Source organism: Uranotaenia lowii, chromosome 1 (assembly GCF_029784155.1).
Source record: "Uranotaenia lowii strain MFRU-FL chromosome 1, ASM2978415v1, whole genome shotgun sequence".
Taxonomy (NCBI): Eukaryota; Metazoa; Arthropoda; class Insecta; order Diptera; family Culicidae; genus Uranotaenia; species Uranotaenia lowii.
The window spans coordinates 52,353,314-52,371,582 of record NC_073691.1 but is presented as its reverse complement, the minus strand read 5'-3'; the positions used below and the strand labels follow the sequence as shown (position 1 = coordinate 52,371,582).

General features: G+C 34.0%; 1 protein-coding gene across 1 annotated transcript in view; it reads left to right on the top strand.

Moving 5' to 3' along the window:
- Nucleotides 1-18,269, top strand: part of LOC129757452 (uncharacterized) — a 171,115-nt gene that overhangs the window by 16,456 nt on the left and 136,390 nt on the right. Inside the window, exon 2 of the mRNA XM_055754687.1 lies at nucleotides 10,943-11,842. Within this exon, the coding sequence (XP_055610662.1) occupies nucleotides 11,147-11,842 (696 nt within the window). The 5' untranslated portion in view covers nucleotides 10,943-11,146. The remainder of the gene's footprint in view (nucleotides 1-10,942; nucleotides 11,843-18,269) is intronic.

The following is an 18,269-nucleotide window of genomic DNA, read 5'->3' as shown; positions in this document are numbered from 1 at the left end:
TCCAAAAAAATCGTTCATGATCAGATCAAAATACATAATTCTTAATTTAAAATATTTTATGATTTCGCGAATAAAGTGAAAAAGATCGGGCTAAATTAAGTCGATCTGGCAAGGTTTGTCTAATCTTATTAAAACTCGATATTCAGTCCTAAGTTTCTTTCAACAAGTGTGAAATTTTTTGAAAAACTGTAGTAGAATTGTGAACTTGGGATAAAATTGCAAGGTTTTAGCTTCAGTTCTGAATCCAGATTATTATTCTTGAACTTTTTGGTCGTTTATCAAAATTTTAATAAAAATTTGAAATTTTGAGTTAAGTGAAGAAATTTCTGGCAATTTCGAACCCTCATGTTAGGGGTTTGGGGGTCCCCATTCTTACGGCCATGTCAGAAATAGTTGTAATCTTATCTATTTAAATTTAAAAAAATTAAGAAATATATTTTTTATATATAGGTATATAGGTATATATATATATATATATATATATATATATATATATATATATATATATATATATATATATATATATATATATATATATATATATATATATATATATATATATATATATATATATATATATATATATATATATATATATATATATATATATATATATATATATATATATATATATATATATATATATATATATATATATATATATATATATATATATATATATCTCTGAATCTAGAATATCTAGAAAAAATCTGAATCCTTGATTGAATGGAGGATAGTAAATAGATTCTACATGGCCGTAGGAACGGGGGCTGTTTTGGGGGTTAAAACCCCCCTTTGAGAGTCCAAAAATGCCAAGCAAAATGTTCTTCTCTAAACATGAAATTTTAAATTCATGATAAAATTTCGATGAACGACTCGAGTTAATCAAGAGTAACAATCTCGATTCAGAACTAAGACCAAAACCTCGAAATCTTATCCCAGGTCCACAATTCTTCTATAGATTTTCAAAAAATTTCTCACTTGTTGATAGAATCTTAAAGACTGTACTCGAAAAACGCTATCAAAAGTTATTCAAATAATTAGTTGGTGCATAAATTTTGGGTACAGTCCTTTAGTCTCTAATATCGAATTTTCAATAAGATAAGAATCACTTAGGTTGCCTGATTGCCCGGATTTTGCCCGAAAGTATTTACTTATTTACAAATACAAAGAAAATTTAAATTGCGCGATAGCAATTTTGTATTTTGCGTCCAAAACAATTTTTTTTACAAAGTTTATCCAAATAAACTGGCTGATGTGTTTCGATGAAAACAAACTACTTTTCGAGTTTTTTCTTCTAGATTTTAATTGAAGAATTCCTAAATTTGTCCGGTTTTGCCCGGATTTTGGGTTGTAAACTTTGAAATCGTGTGTCCGGATTTTGCTAGGTTTTTAGATAAAATAGCCCAGATATTCCCTGTCCGGATAAATGCAGAAAAATATCTGGTGAGCTTAGGTTTGAATAATTTCCGATGCTCTGGTACCATTTTTTTCATAAATCTAGATTTGTTGCCCATGACCGGATTGTAGAATTTGAATCAGTTCATCATTAGGACAGAATCATGATCCGAATCTTGGTTTTACATTTAAAACTAAAATAAGATTGTTTTGACATGTTTGAAACACATAATTTCGGAATACTAAAAAATATTCAAAATAACAAACCCTTTTTAAAATTTGGATTTGAAATTTAAACTTTTAATTCTTATGCCGAATTGAAACTTTTAAAATTCCTAATGGTGATCCAGAAATGAAATAATAGAGTTTCATCATTCGGAATTTTCAGTCAGGATAGGAATTCAGATTCCGAATCCGAATTCCGAATTTAAATTCAAAACTTCCAAAAACAAAACACAAAACAGCAAAAAACCACTGTTATAAAATAAGATCGAAACTGATTTTCAAAATTCAAAAAATCTAAGCTTAAATTTTTCACAGGTTTATAAATGAAATGAATTATATGTTTATTTTATGTTGATAAAATAACTTGTACTTCATCTTTGGGTTCAGGAAATATTTTTTTTTGTTTGTTGTTTAACATTGTTTATATTGTAGATAATTGAAAAAAAATTCAACTAAAACTGAATGTGTAGAGTTTACAAGAGTTAAAAATAAATCTGTTTTGAACCTCAAATAAGTTTCTTTTTCAAACAAAGCCTTCAAGATCCCTCATTCGTTTTTTTTAATTAAAAAAACTTATCACCTTAAGGACTTATTTTCAAAAGTAATGATTTAAAATGTATAACTATTAACATATAAGAACTTCAACTCGAAGAATGAGATACTTCTAGATTAACTTTTTTTTTCACTATTCTTTAGTATGCATTTTTCAAGCAAAAATGATCTAGGAAAAACTGGTCATCAAAACCCCCCCATATGAGGCAGTTCTTCCTACGGCCCTGAGATTCTATATCATTTTTTGTTTTCCATGTTGGTTTGTTGATTCATCAGTAATGAATGATCAATTTTACTCCAAAACGATCAATTTCTGCAGGCCATATCGTTGAAACAAGACACAATTTTGCAAAAGAATCGAAATTCAGGACGCCAAAATCTTTCGAAATCAGTTATTAAAACATAGACGCCAAAAATGTTGCTTTCGGCGTTATTTCCAGTAAAATTTCTACAAATTCTTAAGCTCCGGAAGATTGAATTTTATCAAGTGGATGAGCTGAATCAGTTCGGTGACCATCAACACATTCGAAACCTTCGGAAAGTGGACTTCCCGTGGATACCAGAACGAGATTTCCAGACGGACTACTTCTATATTCAAAATTAGTATTTTTAACAATATTTGTGAGTTTGTTCCATTTTTGCTGTGAATGTTTTTCTTAGATTGAAGAAAAGGAGCAACATTCATGTTTGACTGTAATTTATCGAATTAATAGATTTCAAAAGACTTGGTAGGCTTTGACCGACAAAATCGTCGACCAAAATCCTAGCAATATCCGGGCAGTTTTGGTCAAAACCTAAGAAAAACTCATCAAAAATCAAGAAAAAAAAAACTTGAAAAAACTTTTTAAGAACCTTTTTTTAAACTTGCTCCAAAAGTTCCGATTTTAAACACAATTTGATTTTATTTTAATTTGATTTAAGAGTGAGAACGAGAATAAATTCAGACAATATCCGGGCTTTTCCAATAAAATCCAGGCAACCGGGTCGAACCGGACTTTTCCCAAATTTTTTATCAATTTTCCAGGCCAACCCGGTTAAAACCGGGCGATATGGCAACATTATCATAGAAATTCTATATTTCTACAACCAAAATTGTATTTCTACATATTTTCGTATTTCTGATTCTGTATCAAATTTAGGATTCATGATTTTCAGTTCTTATCAAAATCATTATCAAAGGAAATTAGGAATGAAAAGTTGTTTTGAAATCCTGGTTCAAATTCGGCTTTGCATTTCATATCAAATTAGAATGATGTTTTTCGAAAATCATATGCATTTTCAATGTTTTGATAATAATATTCCGAATACGAAAAAAAGAAGAATTTTTGGTTTTAGATTAAAATTTTAAGATTTTAAACTTCATTCTTAAGTGGCGATCCAAAATTGAAAACTTAGATTCAGATTCAAAGTTAATTTAAAAATAAATTAATTAATTAAATTAATAATTGAAATAACGGATTAAGATAAAACCAGCACTAAAGATTTAAAAAAAAAAGATTCATAAATGAGGGCTCTTATACTTAGCTAAAAAAATTCCGATCTGGAATTATGATTCGGGAAAAGTTTTTTTTTTGTATATTTCAGAAATCGTATCGAAATTCAGAAACAGATTCAAATTTAAATTTTTGGTTCAAAATTCAGAGATGAAATTCAGAAAAAAGTTAAGCTTGTAAATGAGTTTTTCAATTATAAACGTTTTTTTTTTCATTATGGAATTGATTCTTTATGAAAAATATTTGCTATTAAAGACATATGTAACTGATCTTCTTCTAAAATATCTACAAATCCTATATTTTCCCGGTGTATTATTTAACATTATTAATTTCGCATTTTTTTTAAAGCCAAATTTCGAAATAAAATCATAATTAGAGTTCAAGTTCATATCATGCAAATTTGATCTGAATTTGTTTTTATCTTTTACTGTCTCTTGCGAAAATTTTATTTATTTTGAACAAAGGCTAGAAACTTGGAACTTGCAAAAGAGTTGGGAAGATTGGGCTTGTTTTATTTGAGTATAGAAAAAGTTTCTTTTTAAGAAATTGAAAGCTTCCCTGAACAGAACTTATTTTATGCTCAATATAACTCAATATAAATAATTTTGATCTACCAGACTCTTAAAACAAATGCATAAATTTTAACCATCGTTTGGGATGTGTAAAATTTTAACCATCGTTAAAAGCAAATTCCATATTTTGTTTCTAAGGGTTTCATTATAAAAATTTAGCTCAAAATATAGGCTAAGATAGGGTTGCCATCCGTCCCGCAAAAGCGGAACATGTCCCGCTTTTTTGTTGAATGTCCCGCTGTCCCGCTTTTTCCTCAAAATGTCCCGCTTTTTTTTGGAAAACTTTTACAAAGTTCACTAACCTAACTATAACTATACTTGAAAAAATTAAACTTTAGCCTTCATTTGAATTCATTGGTTCAACACAGAAAAGGTATCAAAAAAAAAAAAATTTCTCAAAATAGGGAGCATTTTTCATATTTTATATAAGGCATTACTGAATAACTCTTATGTTCTTAGCATTACAGAATGATTTTGATTTAGTATGAAGAAAATATTGTGTAGGTTGCTTGCAAATGATTGAATATCTTAATTTTTTGCCGGTATCTTAATTAGTTTACAATGATGGAAGTTTTCTTGAGTTTTCGAATGTTTAAAGAAATTTGAAATATTTTTGTTATTAAGGCTATGATCATTTAGAATCCGGAAACTTCGGTGATAGCTACATTACTAGAGCTCGGACATGCAAACTTTTAGCAGCGTTGTATTGGTTATGAAAAGGACTATCTTGCCTATTTTTTTCAAATTTTTAGGGTAACGTGTGATAGAGATATTAACGATGCAAAAAGTCATAGTAAAAATAATTTTGCACAATCAAATAGGAATTTCTTCATTGTCGACTTGAAAACTCAAAAACTGTTGGTTTTTTTCTGATATTTTTTTTGCCAAAATGATTAAAAAATATAAGGAGCCACTCTAGAACGTTCACGAAGTTCAAACCAATCATCGGGGTGAAACCCTTGATCTCAAATATGGTTAAAAGTCTATGGTTATTAGGAATTACTTAATTCAGACCCCTTAACAATGCAGTAAATCCGTTTCCGACAAGCAAAAAGTGATGCCTGACTAGTAAACACCCAGCAATAACTAAAAATGAGCAGTTCCATGGATCGCAATCTGTGCAACTGGTTTTTAAGCAATGTGACAGATCTGTTCTGATGGACAAAGAAAGTCATGTTAAAACCGAATTTAAGAGGTCTAATTTTTCGAAATGCCTGCTTATGAAAAGATTTCAACCATATTTCAATTAGTTTTTCAGGTGAATTTGTGTAAAATATAATGATTTTGCAAAGGTTTAGCTTCTGTGGTAAAAATAATCGATCAATGAATGACTGAAAAAATTGTGCAAAAATAAAAAAGAGATTTTATGATAAAGTAATAGTATTTATTGTAATTAACGACAAATTATTTTTTTATATTTTTAAATTAAAAATCATATTAACCCTTCGTTTCATGATTTTTTATTTTTCCTTAAAAATCGTTTCAAACAGTTGGAAATGATGAGTACATCAAGAAAATAAATTAAAATAAAATACGATTTTTCCATTTTTCCATACAATAATTGTTGCAAATTTGTTACTTTATGAAACGAAGGGTTAACACTGTCATTTCCTGCATGGAAAGTTTTTCGATGAAATGAACAGTTTTTAAAATCCACACGTTTGTAACTGTCCGGATTCTAAATGATCATAGCCTTACCCAATTGTTTTATACACGGTATCAAATACGCCGTTGACTTGTAGGGCTTATATTTTATATATATTTTTTCTTAAATAACGTGTTAATTCGCGAGAAACGTGAAAATTATACGCATGTATGACAAAAACCAGGGAAAATAGAAGTTATGTAAGAAAAAACTGTACGAAATCAATCCGCGTGAAAAAAAACCTTAGTGTACAATGAACAACTTTGGATGATGTTTGATTTTACAATTCAGCTGTTTTAAATTCTTTTTAAAATGAAAAAATAGATGTTTCAAAGAGTTTTTCAAATGTCCCGAATTTTTCGGCTGTGTCCCCAAGGCCGGATTAAGGGAGGGGCAAAGGGGGCAATTGCCCCGGGCCCCCCGACTCAGGGGGGCCCCCCGAGGGAAAAAAAGTGTTACATTACTTAAATCATACTACTTCAATTTCTACAAATCTATGGAAAGAAATCAAAACTAGAAAATCGGAATGAAAACTTGAAATTTAACAACAAGAGACATCTAGAAAAGTTTTTCAAGTTAAGGGGGCCCCCTAGAGTAAGTAGTGAAGAAGTTTTCCCGCATTTTGCCGGCTGAGAATATCAAAATTTTGGTATTGAATTTCAAAATTTTCAACTCAAAATGTGAACAAAAATATTGTAAACCAAATTCTAAAAAATAAAGAAGAATATGAGACAAAACACTTTCAATTTTCATTTTTTATTTTATCAAAACATGTTAGCTCACAGTGCAAAGAGAGAACAGAGAAGCTTTATGATAAACATTTCAGAATTTTACCCGGGCAGTATCCGGGTAAATACCGGGTATTATTATAAATTTTCATTTTTCAATCATTATTATTGAACTTTACGTTGGTTTATAAGTTTTAAACCGTTTTCCCTTCCAATTTTTGAAAATAAATGCTTGAAAAATCTGTAGTTGCTTAAATTGAACCGATCGACAGTACAGAGTTTCTTTATTAAATTTCCATTCCAAATTCTGCCTTAGACTCAAAATTCGTATTGGAACATTTTCAACTGATTTAACCTAAAATTTTATCAGCTAAATATCCTGGATTCGGTATATCATTTTTGAAATGATCATTCTCAAATTATCATAAAAACGATCTAACAGTTGAGCTGCTAATATCATTGAGTGATTTTTTTTAACATGAATATTTCTATGTTTTTGATTTCATCTTTATCCAGCTTCAATTCATTGAGATTATCAAGTCTTTTGGTGTTTCTTCAGTTACTGAAGCTCAGTTTCATGGTTTTTCTGAATTTTGAGAACTCAGGATCTTTGTTTGAGGTAATAAACTCATTTTCAATGATAATTGATTCAGTGATTTAATCATTTAATCTCTATTCCGATTTTATTTTCAAACGATCATTTTTGCACTTATACCTCTTGAGCTTTGAGGGCATCCAATTTAATTTTTGTCACATTAAGAATAAGAATTTGAAAACCTTTTTTTATCTAATGAGAATCATATTCATAACTTTTTTTTTGTGTTTCAAAGATACAAAATTGAAGTTCACATGTGGTTAAATTTCTGCTTTGGCTCTGATTGTAACTTTTAATCTATTTTTTCAAACTTAATTCATATTTTTTTCTCAAAACTTGATTTGAAATTATGATTTAGATTTGAGACACTGAATTGTAGTTCGGAATATAACCTGATTTTTATTCTTGAATCCTTAAACTCTTATATCTGTACACTCAGAAAAATACTATTATGTATGCCATAAGATTCTCTTATGAAGTGGCGCCATAAGAAAAATTAATGAAATTCATAAGATTGTCTTATGAGGCGAATGAATTCTGAAGATGAACGCCTACTTCAATGAAAGGTTGTTGCTTTTCATAAGAGATTCTTATGGAAATAGTAAATCACTTTCTAATAAGAAAAATTCTAGATATTTCATGAATCACTTTATTGTTTGCCAAATTTGTTTAAAATTAAATCCTTAATGGTCACCATCAGCAGCGCATCAACAGAAGGCTCCATCAAAGTTTTTTTTTGCCGCATCTAAATTTTAGACTTTTTGTTTTTTGCCGATCAGCTTGCTGAAAAGTAAACAAATAATGTATTTTAGTTTACTAATATATTAGACGTTTACACAAAAAACATCGAATCGAACTTACCATTCCGGAGATAGCAATAACATTTAACATTGAAAGGAAATTATAATAACTATGAACTGGCTATTGCTTCGTACAGTTAGATGATGAAAAAAACTGATGCTATGAATGAATGTGTTCATTATTTTTTCACAATGCCGTTTCTTCTATTTTTCATAAGAACATCGTATGAAAATTGAAAGAATTTCATAAGACTCTTATGAAACATTATTTTATACTCTAAAAAGCGGTTCATAAGATCTTATGAAAATTATAATAAGAATTTGCCTGAGTGTACCTCTATGGCATTTGAGTTTAATTATTTTGTTTATTTTTTCGAATTTTGTCTTCTATGTTTTAAATCTTCATTATACTTTCCAATTTTCATGAGGTAAATATTTCCCGATGAAACAAAAATGGGAAATAAATTTTGCATTTTTCAGCTCATATCAGAGCATTCATTTTTTTTTAAATTTCTAAACTCTTCCACGATGTTTGCATGTGATAAATTAACAAATTTTATTTTAAGGTACCAAAACCTATCTTTTAGGTAGACAAAATGGCTATTTGAAGACAGTATACTGAACTTATCTCCAGTTCTTTTACACGTTTGAAATGTTTTGTATTCTCTGGGATAGCATTTGTAAAAAAAATCGAATCGTAGGGGCCCCCCGAGAAAAATTGCCCCGGGCCCCCCGATGGCTTAATCCGGCCCTGTGTGTCCCTCTTTTTTATCGTGAAATGTTCCGCTTTTTCCGAAAGTATCTGGCAAGCCTAGGCTAAGAACAACTTTTCTGAATTTACGATTAAGGTACAACATTTAAACTTTTTATTTTTTTGCATTATTTTTCAAATTTTGGATTCTAAATCTGAAATATTAATGTTTCTTCTCAATTGTCATTAGTATGGGAGAGTGGGGAATCATGGGCCACATTTTTTCGTTGTTCCATAACTTCTTTATTATAAAAGATAAAATGAAAATAAAAAATGGTATGGTTTTCTACATTTTCAAGGTATCATGAGGTATTTTTTTTTAATTTTTAATAAGTTATTTTCCCCAAATTCTGACTGTTTGAAAAAAGCAATATTTTTTGGATTTTGAAAAATGGTGGGGAATCGTGGGCCACCAAATCCAAATTGACCAATTAACATGCAAAGTTTATGAGTAGACCCAAAACTGTTATGAATCATTATCATTTCGTTATTTTAAAGCAATTTCAGATGATGAAATAAAAAAAAGCTGTGTATGATCGAGTGTATGATATTCAAGATGTGTGGCCCACGATTCTCCACAAGCTATGATTTGCAAATTGGTTGCGTATGTGTGACTTATTGATGTTTCATCAAAAATTCCTTTTCCATGTGAAAGATCATGACAAAACTAAGATCATAAGCGTATGAGCATATTTTTGTTATGCACTTTAGGTTCCCCATCGATGAAGTTAGCGGGTGTTTTTTTAATTATGTAAGTAAATTTTTCTAACTTTTTTTAGCTTGATACATAAAAGAAGCATATGATGCGTATTTCAGTCAACAACATATAGGAATATATGCTAACGCAAAGCGACGACGATGACAGTTGGTTTGAGATTTTTATCTCAACACACATCTGAGATATTAAAAGTGGCCCACGTTTCCCCATGGCCCACGATACCCCACTCTCCCCTACAATATTTATTTTGCTTTCTATGAAGCACTTTCTATGATACATAATGATGACATTTAAAAACATTTATTTGTTTACCGTAGAATTTTTCGAAAATAGAGCATTTTATTTAGTAATAGAGTTATTAAATATATTTCGTGATGGTTTTTACAATTATTATTGGAAGATACCAGCAACTGCCTTCTACGCAGACATAATGATTCATTGAAGGCAATATGAACTCATTTTCAGTTCTTTCGTATGTTTAACAATTAATGTATTCTCTGAGATATGAAAAAAAACGACTCATAAGGGCCTCCCGAGAAAAATTTCTCCGGGCCCCTGATGGCTTAATCCGGCCGTTCCATATATCCATTGCTACACCCAAAATTCAGCCCCTGTGCCAATGGCGTGTAATCAATTAAATAGCATCATTGGTACAAGAAGATAACGCAATGGCAGAAAGCCTATGATAAATATCCCTCATCCTACATGAAGCTCAAATAGTACACTGGTTAAAAGTCGCCTAGTTTGTGATTTGAGTTTGACTCTCCCTTCGGCGCTATGGATTTTTCTATTTTCTTGTTTCTGGGATGAATTATCCAATAGGAAAGAAATCCCATAACATGTTTTTCTTGTTTCACTTGAATGTATTGATCATGCATCATTTTGGTTGGGAGCTCGAGTCCTTATGCCAGTTACGGTTTTTTCAAACATTCCGTCTTCGGCACATTCAGCACATTATCGGCACAGAGATTTGCTAAATAGGCATTGGATTTTCGCAACCTCTTCCATGGGTGTACCCAAATGTTCTTATATCGTCCAACTTATCTTTATATATCAGATGTTTTTATCTGGGAACTGAGAAATTATTTGAAGTTCTGTTAAAAGAAATATCATTTTTGATAACTTTGGGCTGATCATAAATGAAATCATGATGATCACTTTGAATTAATTTGCCAATTTTCACAAGTCCTTGTTGACTGCATATTTAATTGAAACTTAGTTCTCCGAATACCGAATCAATTTTAAGTTACGATACGACCAACAGTGATGAGAGAAATCTATTTGAATTCATTCCCAAAGAGAGTAGGTACCTCTTGCGGCTAATGGACAAATTCTACAGCATCAAATCAAAACCCTCCCACGCGGCAACGAGAGGAAAAATGTATTTGTTTTTGCCGCCCCAATATTTCAATTTCGCTCACACACTTTTTTTTAAAGCTAAGTTAATTTCCATTTCGTTTGACAGGATTCATCCCGCGGATAACTTCAAAGTGCTAAACCAACAAGCAAACAAATTTAAAACGCACCACCCCCTCCCCCCCTTGGAAATAAAACGATTTTCCCGTTCCCAGCGAATGGTGAGTGGCAGCCATTGGCAATATTGGATCAAAGTCGGGAACCGTAGAACCGTGATCGGGGGGCAGCTCGGATTTTCCGCCGAAACCGAAACATGACCGAGTCGTCCTTTGTGTACGGAGTGGAACTGAAATCGCCACCCCCAACGAGTGGAATCGACGACGGCCTAACCAATTACGACCGCTTTCTGAAATCGAAAACCGCAATGATGGCGGGCGGCTTCCTGGGACCATTGGCCGGAAATGTAACGGACTTGCTGTACCTTCAGTCGACGATCGAAACGACGCTGGACCACTATCAGCAGCAGCCGTACCATCATCTGCATCATCATTCGGCAACGACGACGACGACGACGCTGATTGCCAGCTATGCCGCGGCGTCCTTCGGTCCGGATCACGTCAATCTGACCAGTTCCCTGGGACGGATTCTGCAGCACAATCTGATGGGCCAATGGACGACGTCGTTCGGGGGTGCCGGAACATCACCGGTTCCGATTGGCGGTACCAGATCTTCGGCCTCCGATGCCGGCGGAAGTGAGGGCGTCATTGTTTCGGCGACGGCAGCCGGTCCCGGAAGTGTCGTCGTCACGGGTTCGACGGGGGCAGCCTCTCGAGCAGCAGTAGCAGCAGCCGGTGGTTCCGGGGGCGATTCGACTTTCCAAAACAATCTCATCGTGCCGCTGTATGCGGTCATCTTTCTGCTGTCGGTGGTCGGAAACCTGCTCGTTATTCTAACGCTGGCCCAGAACAAACGGATGCGGACGGTCACCAATGTTTATCTGCTGAATTTGGTAAGTTGGAAAGCCTACGTTCATTGTTTCGATTGGTTTATTGAAGCTAAATACTGGAAGCAAGAGCGAGTGTAGAGAGATTCCAATTCATACTATGTGTGGAGTAGGTATTTACATAATTTAAATAAGGATTCTATTCTGGAGAAACACTGCACAGTGCGTTGAACATTGGAGGAGTATGGACAAAAGTCAATCTTTTTTGTTAAAAAAAAATTAATCATCTGCATACTGACCTGACATATACACTAGACTGAGTCGATTTGGGTTTTTGAATTTCTCATACCCTGAGGTTTAAAAAGCTTCGTTTTGGTTCAAAACTTATCCATGATTTTTTGCAGAATTTTTAAGTAGCTAATGTTTACATTAGTAGTTTCAAACTAGTAATTTTCCATACAAACATAAATATGGGAAAATTGAATATTTTGTTCTAAAAAATCTACATCATTTTTTTTCTGTGGAACCAATCATGCTAATGGTTTTTGTGCCAATTCATAAATTTTCTAAAGGAAATTTCTCGCTGAAAAACTTTTTCGAAGATTGCCAGAATAGGATTGCACCGTGAAAAACCATGAATTCCATATTCACAGACCATAAATTGTATGGTTTACATCATGATTATAATCGTCCACGATACCGTGAATACACATTAGAATTCATAGTTTACGACCATACATTTCATCGTTTTGGCGAAAATAACCATGAAAAAGGGGTATTGTTATGCAGCGTGACCTTTAAAAATATGGCGATTTTCCATACATTAAGAAGCCCAAGAATATGAAGTTTATTGTTGTAGCATCTTCCAATTTTTCATAGTAAAATCATGAAAATCCAATGATTTTCATTGTTTAACCGCTGTAATAAAAATTTTTGCTCATGGTGGGTTTTTTGTTATCGGTTTTTTCTGTCATCATTTTCTTATTTTGTTTTAATAAAAATACAACAGAATTTATCAACATTTATTATTTATTCTCATAATTTTAACACTTTACTCACACATTTCATCATTCACTGGATTGGTCTGAGGCGGGTTCCGGCATTCCGTCGTTCTGAGGCAAATTCTGGCATTCCGTAGCCGCCCCCAGTATCCAAAGTATATTGCCTTTTGTGCCATATGCATTGTTTCGGTTGTATTTTGCTAGAATTGATAGACAAATATTATAAAGATGATTGTCTCTTGTTAAATTGGATATTTATTGATTCACCGTTTCGTTCAGCACTTCGAATAACTTTTAAAAAAATTCCTTGAAAACCCGATTGTCGATCGAAAATGATTGCGAACAAAAAAAAACGTGCCGTGAACTGCAGCTGTCAAGAAACCACCCATAGCTTAGCTTGATTGACTACTCACATCCACCTGAATCATTGAAGCCGAAATGCAACATTATCAATTATTACAAAATTATTTTCTTGGAACAAATTTATGTTTCTTTTAACATTCTATTAATGATATTATTGTCTGTATCTGATTTTTTTAAGGAAATGCATTTCGAAAACCATGATCGCCAGCGTGGCTTAGAGCAAGTTCACTGGTGTTGGCAAAAAGTGATAGAAATTTTGACATTTGGAAAATTTTACCATGCAAAAATGTTTTCAAGATCTTGGGACGTTGTATTTTTTTACAACACTGTCTCTATTTCAGCCGTATGTGATAGAAATATTGCTATTTTTGCATCACAGCATGCGAAAATACAACACGTGTTGTAAAAAAAACTAGAAGGCCACATATCTTGAAAATAATTTTTACATGGCAACATTTTCAAAATGTGCCGTAAGTGTCAAAATTTTTACCACTTTTTCCCAACGCCAGTGAACTTGCTCTTAGTAGGACGAATTCTACATCGCCAATGGTTGCTACTCCGTGATTGACCGAGGCCATCAATTTGGTTCAGAGGTCAAATGAATGGTGCTTGGGACTAGCAACTCATTCACACTGCACAAAACTGATGCTCTCTCTTTGAACGTCAATAACGGCGCCGGCCACGTCCTAGTAGTCAATGGATAGATTGGAAGAAAGAGAAAGGGATGAAAGAAAGAAATTTGTGCTTTAGGACCGAGGTCACCTCTGCATCCTAGCAAACAATTTTGGTTTCGAAAGTGGGTGGGAGGATAAGATCAGGAAACACTTTTGACCAGTGTGATCTAGTTTTTTCAATCCTGTTATTGACATTATTACTTGATAAACATTTTTATTTTTTTATCTGCAAAATCCTAAATTGGACATGCTGAACACTGTCATACTACCAAAAATTCAACTTCTCGCTAAGCTTTTTCAAAAATAAATTCAAGAAAACCCCTTAATGTGTTATACTAGTGCAATCAATTCTTCGATCGTTACCCTGTCAATGAGTTATTTTAATTTGTATTCCTAGATTTCGAATTTAAAGGCGTAGTTCTAAGGGCAGTGCGTTTATCGTGATACCTAAAAACTTTACCTAAATACCTAAATTGCCGTTTTTTTACGAAATCAGTAGTTTAATGTTGGCATAGTCTCGAATCGAATTGTATTTTTTGTTTAAAAAAAAAAGAAAGTTCATGAGGTTAACTAATCTAAATATTAACTATCTATTCTTTCATCAAGCTTGCTTTTTCACTTATTAAAATAATTTAACTAAAGCTTCAATGACTTCTATTTGGAATTGATTTGCTTTTCGCTTTCCTGACTGAAAATGGCCTAATTTTCACAAAACGATAATGAAATAAAAATATATATTTATTTGAAGATAGACCCCTTAAATACAACCGTTCAAAATCATTTATTATTCCGAGGATAAGGTGTAATAGCTCAAAAGGTATCTGAAATATTCCTATACAATTGGGAGATGAAATCCAAAATCTAGTTCAAATGAAAAAGTTAAATAAGCTAAGTTTTGTTGAATGATGCGACATAAAAGTTCATTGTTCTAGTTAAAATGCCTATCAAATGGGAATAATGTTGTCTAAACTGATCACATGGTTATCAGAATTTATGAGTTTATGGGTCTATTATTTTGATCCGTTAAAAACTTTTGATATAAAAGAGACCCTCGAAAATTAAAAAAAAGAACAGGCTCACCAAAGCATTCTTAAACGTAGTTTTCCGATGTCAAAGGGATCTGGAACTGCTTAGCTGATTTGTGGTAGGCCACCTGGAAGCGATGGTTCTTCAATTTCTGAGGAAGTTAACAAATGTGTTGGTCTAATCCAAAACATGAATCACTGTATCGCTCCTTATAAAACAATCTTCAGCACTTCTTGAAATTTGCAGAACAAATTAAATTAATGAAAAATTGAAAATTTAAAATTATCACGGCAGAAAAAAAAACCAGCTGCAGCTGTCAAGAAACCACCCATACACAATAAACTTGAAAATATAAATTCTTGAAAAAATTACACTCGCCGGATGTTCTTTTTACCATTAAGTTCATGGTCACTTTAAAATTCAATGGAAAATTAATGTGACACCATGGTTCTGTTCTATTCGGGCGTAGCTTCGTACTTAATTAGCCAAAAAAGATATGAGCTGTTTAACAGGGGTATGTCTTTTTGCATTGAAAATAAATAAATTCAATTGACATCACTGCTGGCGTCTTGCGAAGTATTGCATGAAAAGAAGTCAGGCAATACCTTGCTAGGCACCCAGCAATGATGTAAATTTTTTGTTTTTCAATGCCAAATGACATACTACTGTTAAACAGCTTATAACTTTTTTGCCTAAAATAAGACGATGTTACGGTCTTCGACAAAGTTGTTCAGCGAAAAATTTCCTTTAGAGCAGGGATGAGCAACGCGTGGCCCGCGAAGCATTTCTCAAATTATGAATTACAAACTAAATTTTACGAAATCTTCCTACGGTTGCTTGTTTATACAGGGTCCGGCAATTGAACTGCTACATTTCTTCAACAGTAATTATTTCGTTGCACATGAAACAGTAATGAACGACCCCTCGTCGCTTTGTTTAAATTAAATCTTAGCTATCATTGGATGTAAGCGTTACTTTTGTAATCAGGTGTAATCCGGAAAAAATGGATCTCGAACAAAAACGTAGCGTTGTGGTTGCCTTGTTCGTAGCTGGCAAACGGCAGAAGGACATAGTTCGTGAGCTGTCCGATATAAGTGTGTGCAGAAGTTTTGGATACCGCACAGTTAAAAGATACCTGGAGACCGGAAGTACCAAAAACGGTATGGTGGGGGACGCCGACCTATTGTGGTGACACCTGCCATGGCGAAGATCGTCAAGAAGCGCCTTAAGAGAAATCCTCGTCGTAGTGCCACTAAATTGGCAGAGGATCTCAACATATCGGATCGAAATCTCCGTCGGATCCTGAAAGATAAACTTCAGACCAAGCCCTACAAGATCCAAAAGGTTCAAGACCTTGTGGTGAAGCAGAAACAAGAACGGGTAAAAAGAGCGAAAGCGCTGCTGAAGAGGGCCGCGAAAGGAAGGTTGAAGAAGATCGTATTTACCGACGAGAAACCCTTCATCGTACAGCAGTTCGTTAATAAGCAGAACGACAGAGTTTGGTTGCCAGACGGATCACGAAGCCATGCCGAATTGCTGACGGCCACCCAGTGACAAAAACCAGCATCGGTGATGGTTTGGGCCGGAATCATCCGTGATGGCCGTACTCTGCTGGTTTTTGTCCCTGAAGGAGCGAGGTTCGACCAAAGTACATATCGGGAACTAGTTCTACAGAATGTCGTTGAACCTTGGGCACGTCGACATTTTGGTGCCAGAAATTGGGTTTTCCAACAGGACTCGGCGCTGGCTCACAAAGCGAAGAAAACCCAACTTTGGATTGCGCAACATCTTTCAGGGTTCATTTCGGGCTCCGAGTGGCCGGCGAGTTCTCCAGACCTGGACTCTATGGACTTCGCTGTTTGGAATATGTTGGAGGCCGAAGTCTGCTCTAAGAAACATGAAGGTGTGGAGGTCCTGAAGCGACATCTCGTGGCAGCCTATGATAAAATACCACAAGCACACCCGCGGGCCTCATACGATGCGTTCCTCGACCGTGTTTAAACTCAAGGGCAAACAAGTCGAACTTTACCAGTGAATATTGAAAAAGTAATTTGTTTTCAAGAGAAATTGAATGAATTTGAAATAAAAAGTTGTTGTTTTGATCAATTTATATGTTTATTTCAATGTAGGACTTCTATTGCCGGACCCTGTAGACTCGAAAACTACTGAACCGATTTGCGTGAAACTTGGCAGTTTGAGGTATTGGAGGCCGCGGAAGGTTCCTATAATAGTTTGGGACCTTTACCTCTTCCTGGAAGGGGGGAGGGGGTCTCTCAAATAAATGTAATAAGTTTTCATAACACGAGAACTGATCATGCAAATGAAACCAAATTTGGCATGGGAGTGTATTTTGGTACGAAAATATTTTGTGTAGAGTGCGTCTTTCCAGTGAGGAGATAGGAAGGAAGGAGGGGGCCTTCCTTAGAATTTTTTACATAACTGGAGAACTAGTCAAGCTAACGGAACGAAATTTGGCATGGGAGGGTAGCGGAATACGAGAAATGGTTCTATGATTATTTCAGACCCCTTCCACCTTCCAGTGGAGATACAGGAAGGAATAACTTAAAAACTATTCGAGCAAATGAAACCAAATTTGGCTTGGAATTTTAGTTGGGTACGATAAATAACTAAATGAATACTTGATACCCCTCCCTCCTTTCAGTGAGGAGATATAAAGTGGGGAGGGGGCTCCTTTACAATTTTCAGCATTACTGGAAAAACAGTCCAGCAAATGGAACCATATTTGACGTGAGAATGTATTTTATTTCGAGAAATGTTTCTATGAAATTTGGAGAACCTTCCGATCTTCAAGTCGGCAAATCTTAAGGGACGAGAGTGCTCCCATACAATTTCTTACATCACTCGAGAACTTACCCAGCAAATGGAACGAAGTTTGGCTTGGGAGAGTTTTTGAGCACAAGGAATTTTTCTGTGAATATTTGGTACTACTGCCTCCTTTCAGTTGGGTGATAGGAAGGAGGGAGGGGGGCTTCTTTACAATTTTTCGCATAACTCGAGAACTAATCGAGCAAATGGAAACAACTTTGGCATGGGAAAGCATTTGGATACGTAAAATGGTTATTTGCTTATATTAGACTTCTTTCTCCTTCAATTGGGGACACAGTTAGGGAAGACGGGAACTCACATACGATTGTTTTGCGTAAACCAAGAACTTATCTTACAAATGGAACCAAATATGACATGGGAACAATCAAACAATCGCGCAAATGGAACAGAGTTTGGCATGGGAGTGTATTTAAACGAAATGTTTTTTTTCCTCTTCTTTCAGGTAGGGATAGATAGGAAGAGGGGCTTTTGTAGCATAGCTCGACAACTAATAAAGCAAACGAAACCCTATTTGGCATGAGAGAGAACTCGAGCACAAGAAAGGTTTTTCCGGTGGTTTAGCACCTCTCCTCCCATTCAGTG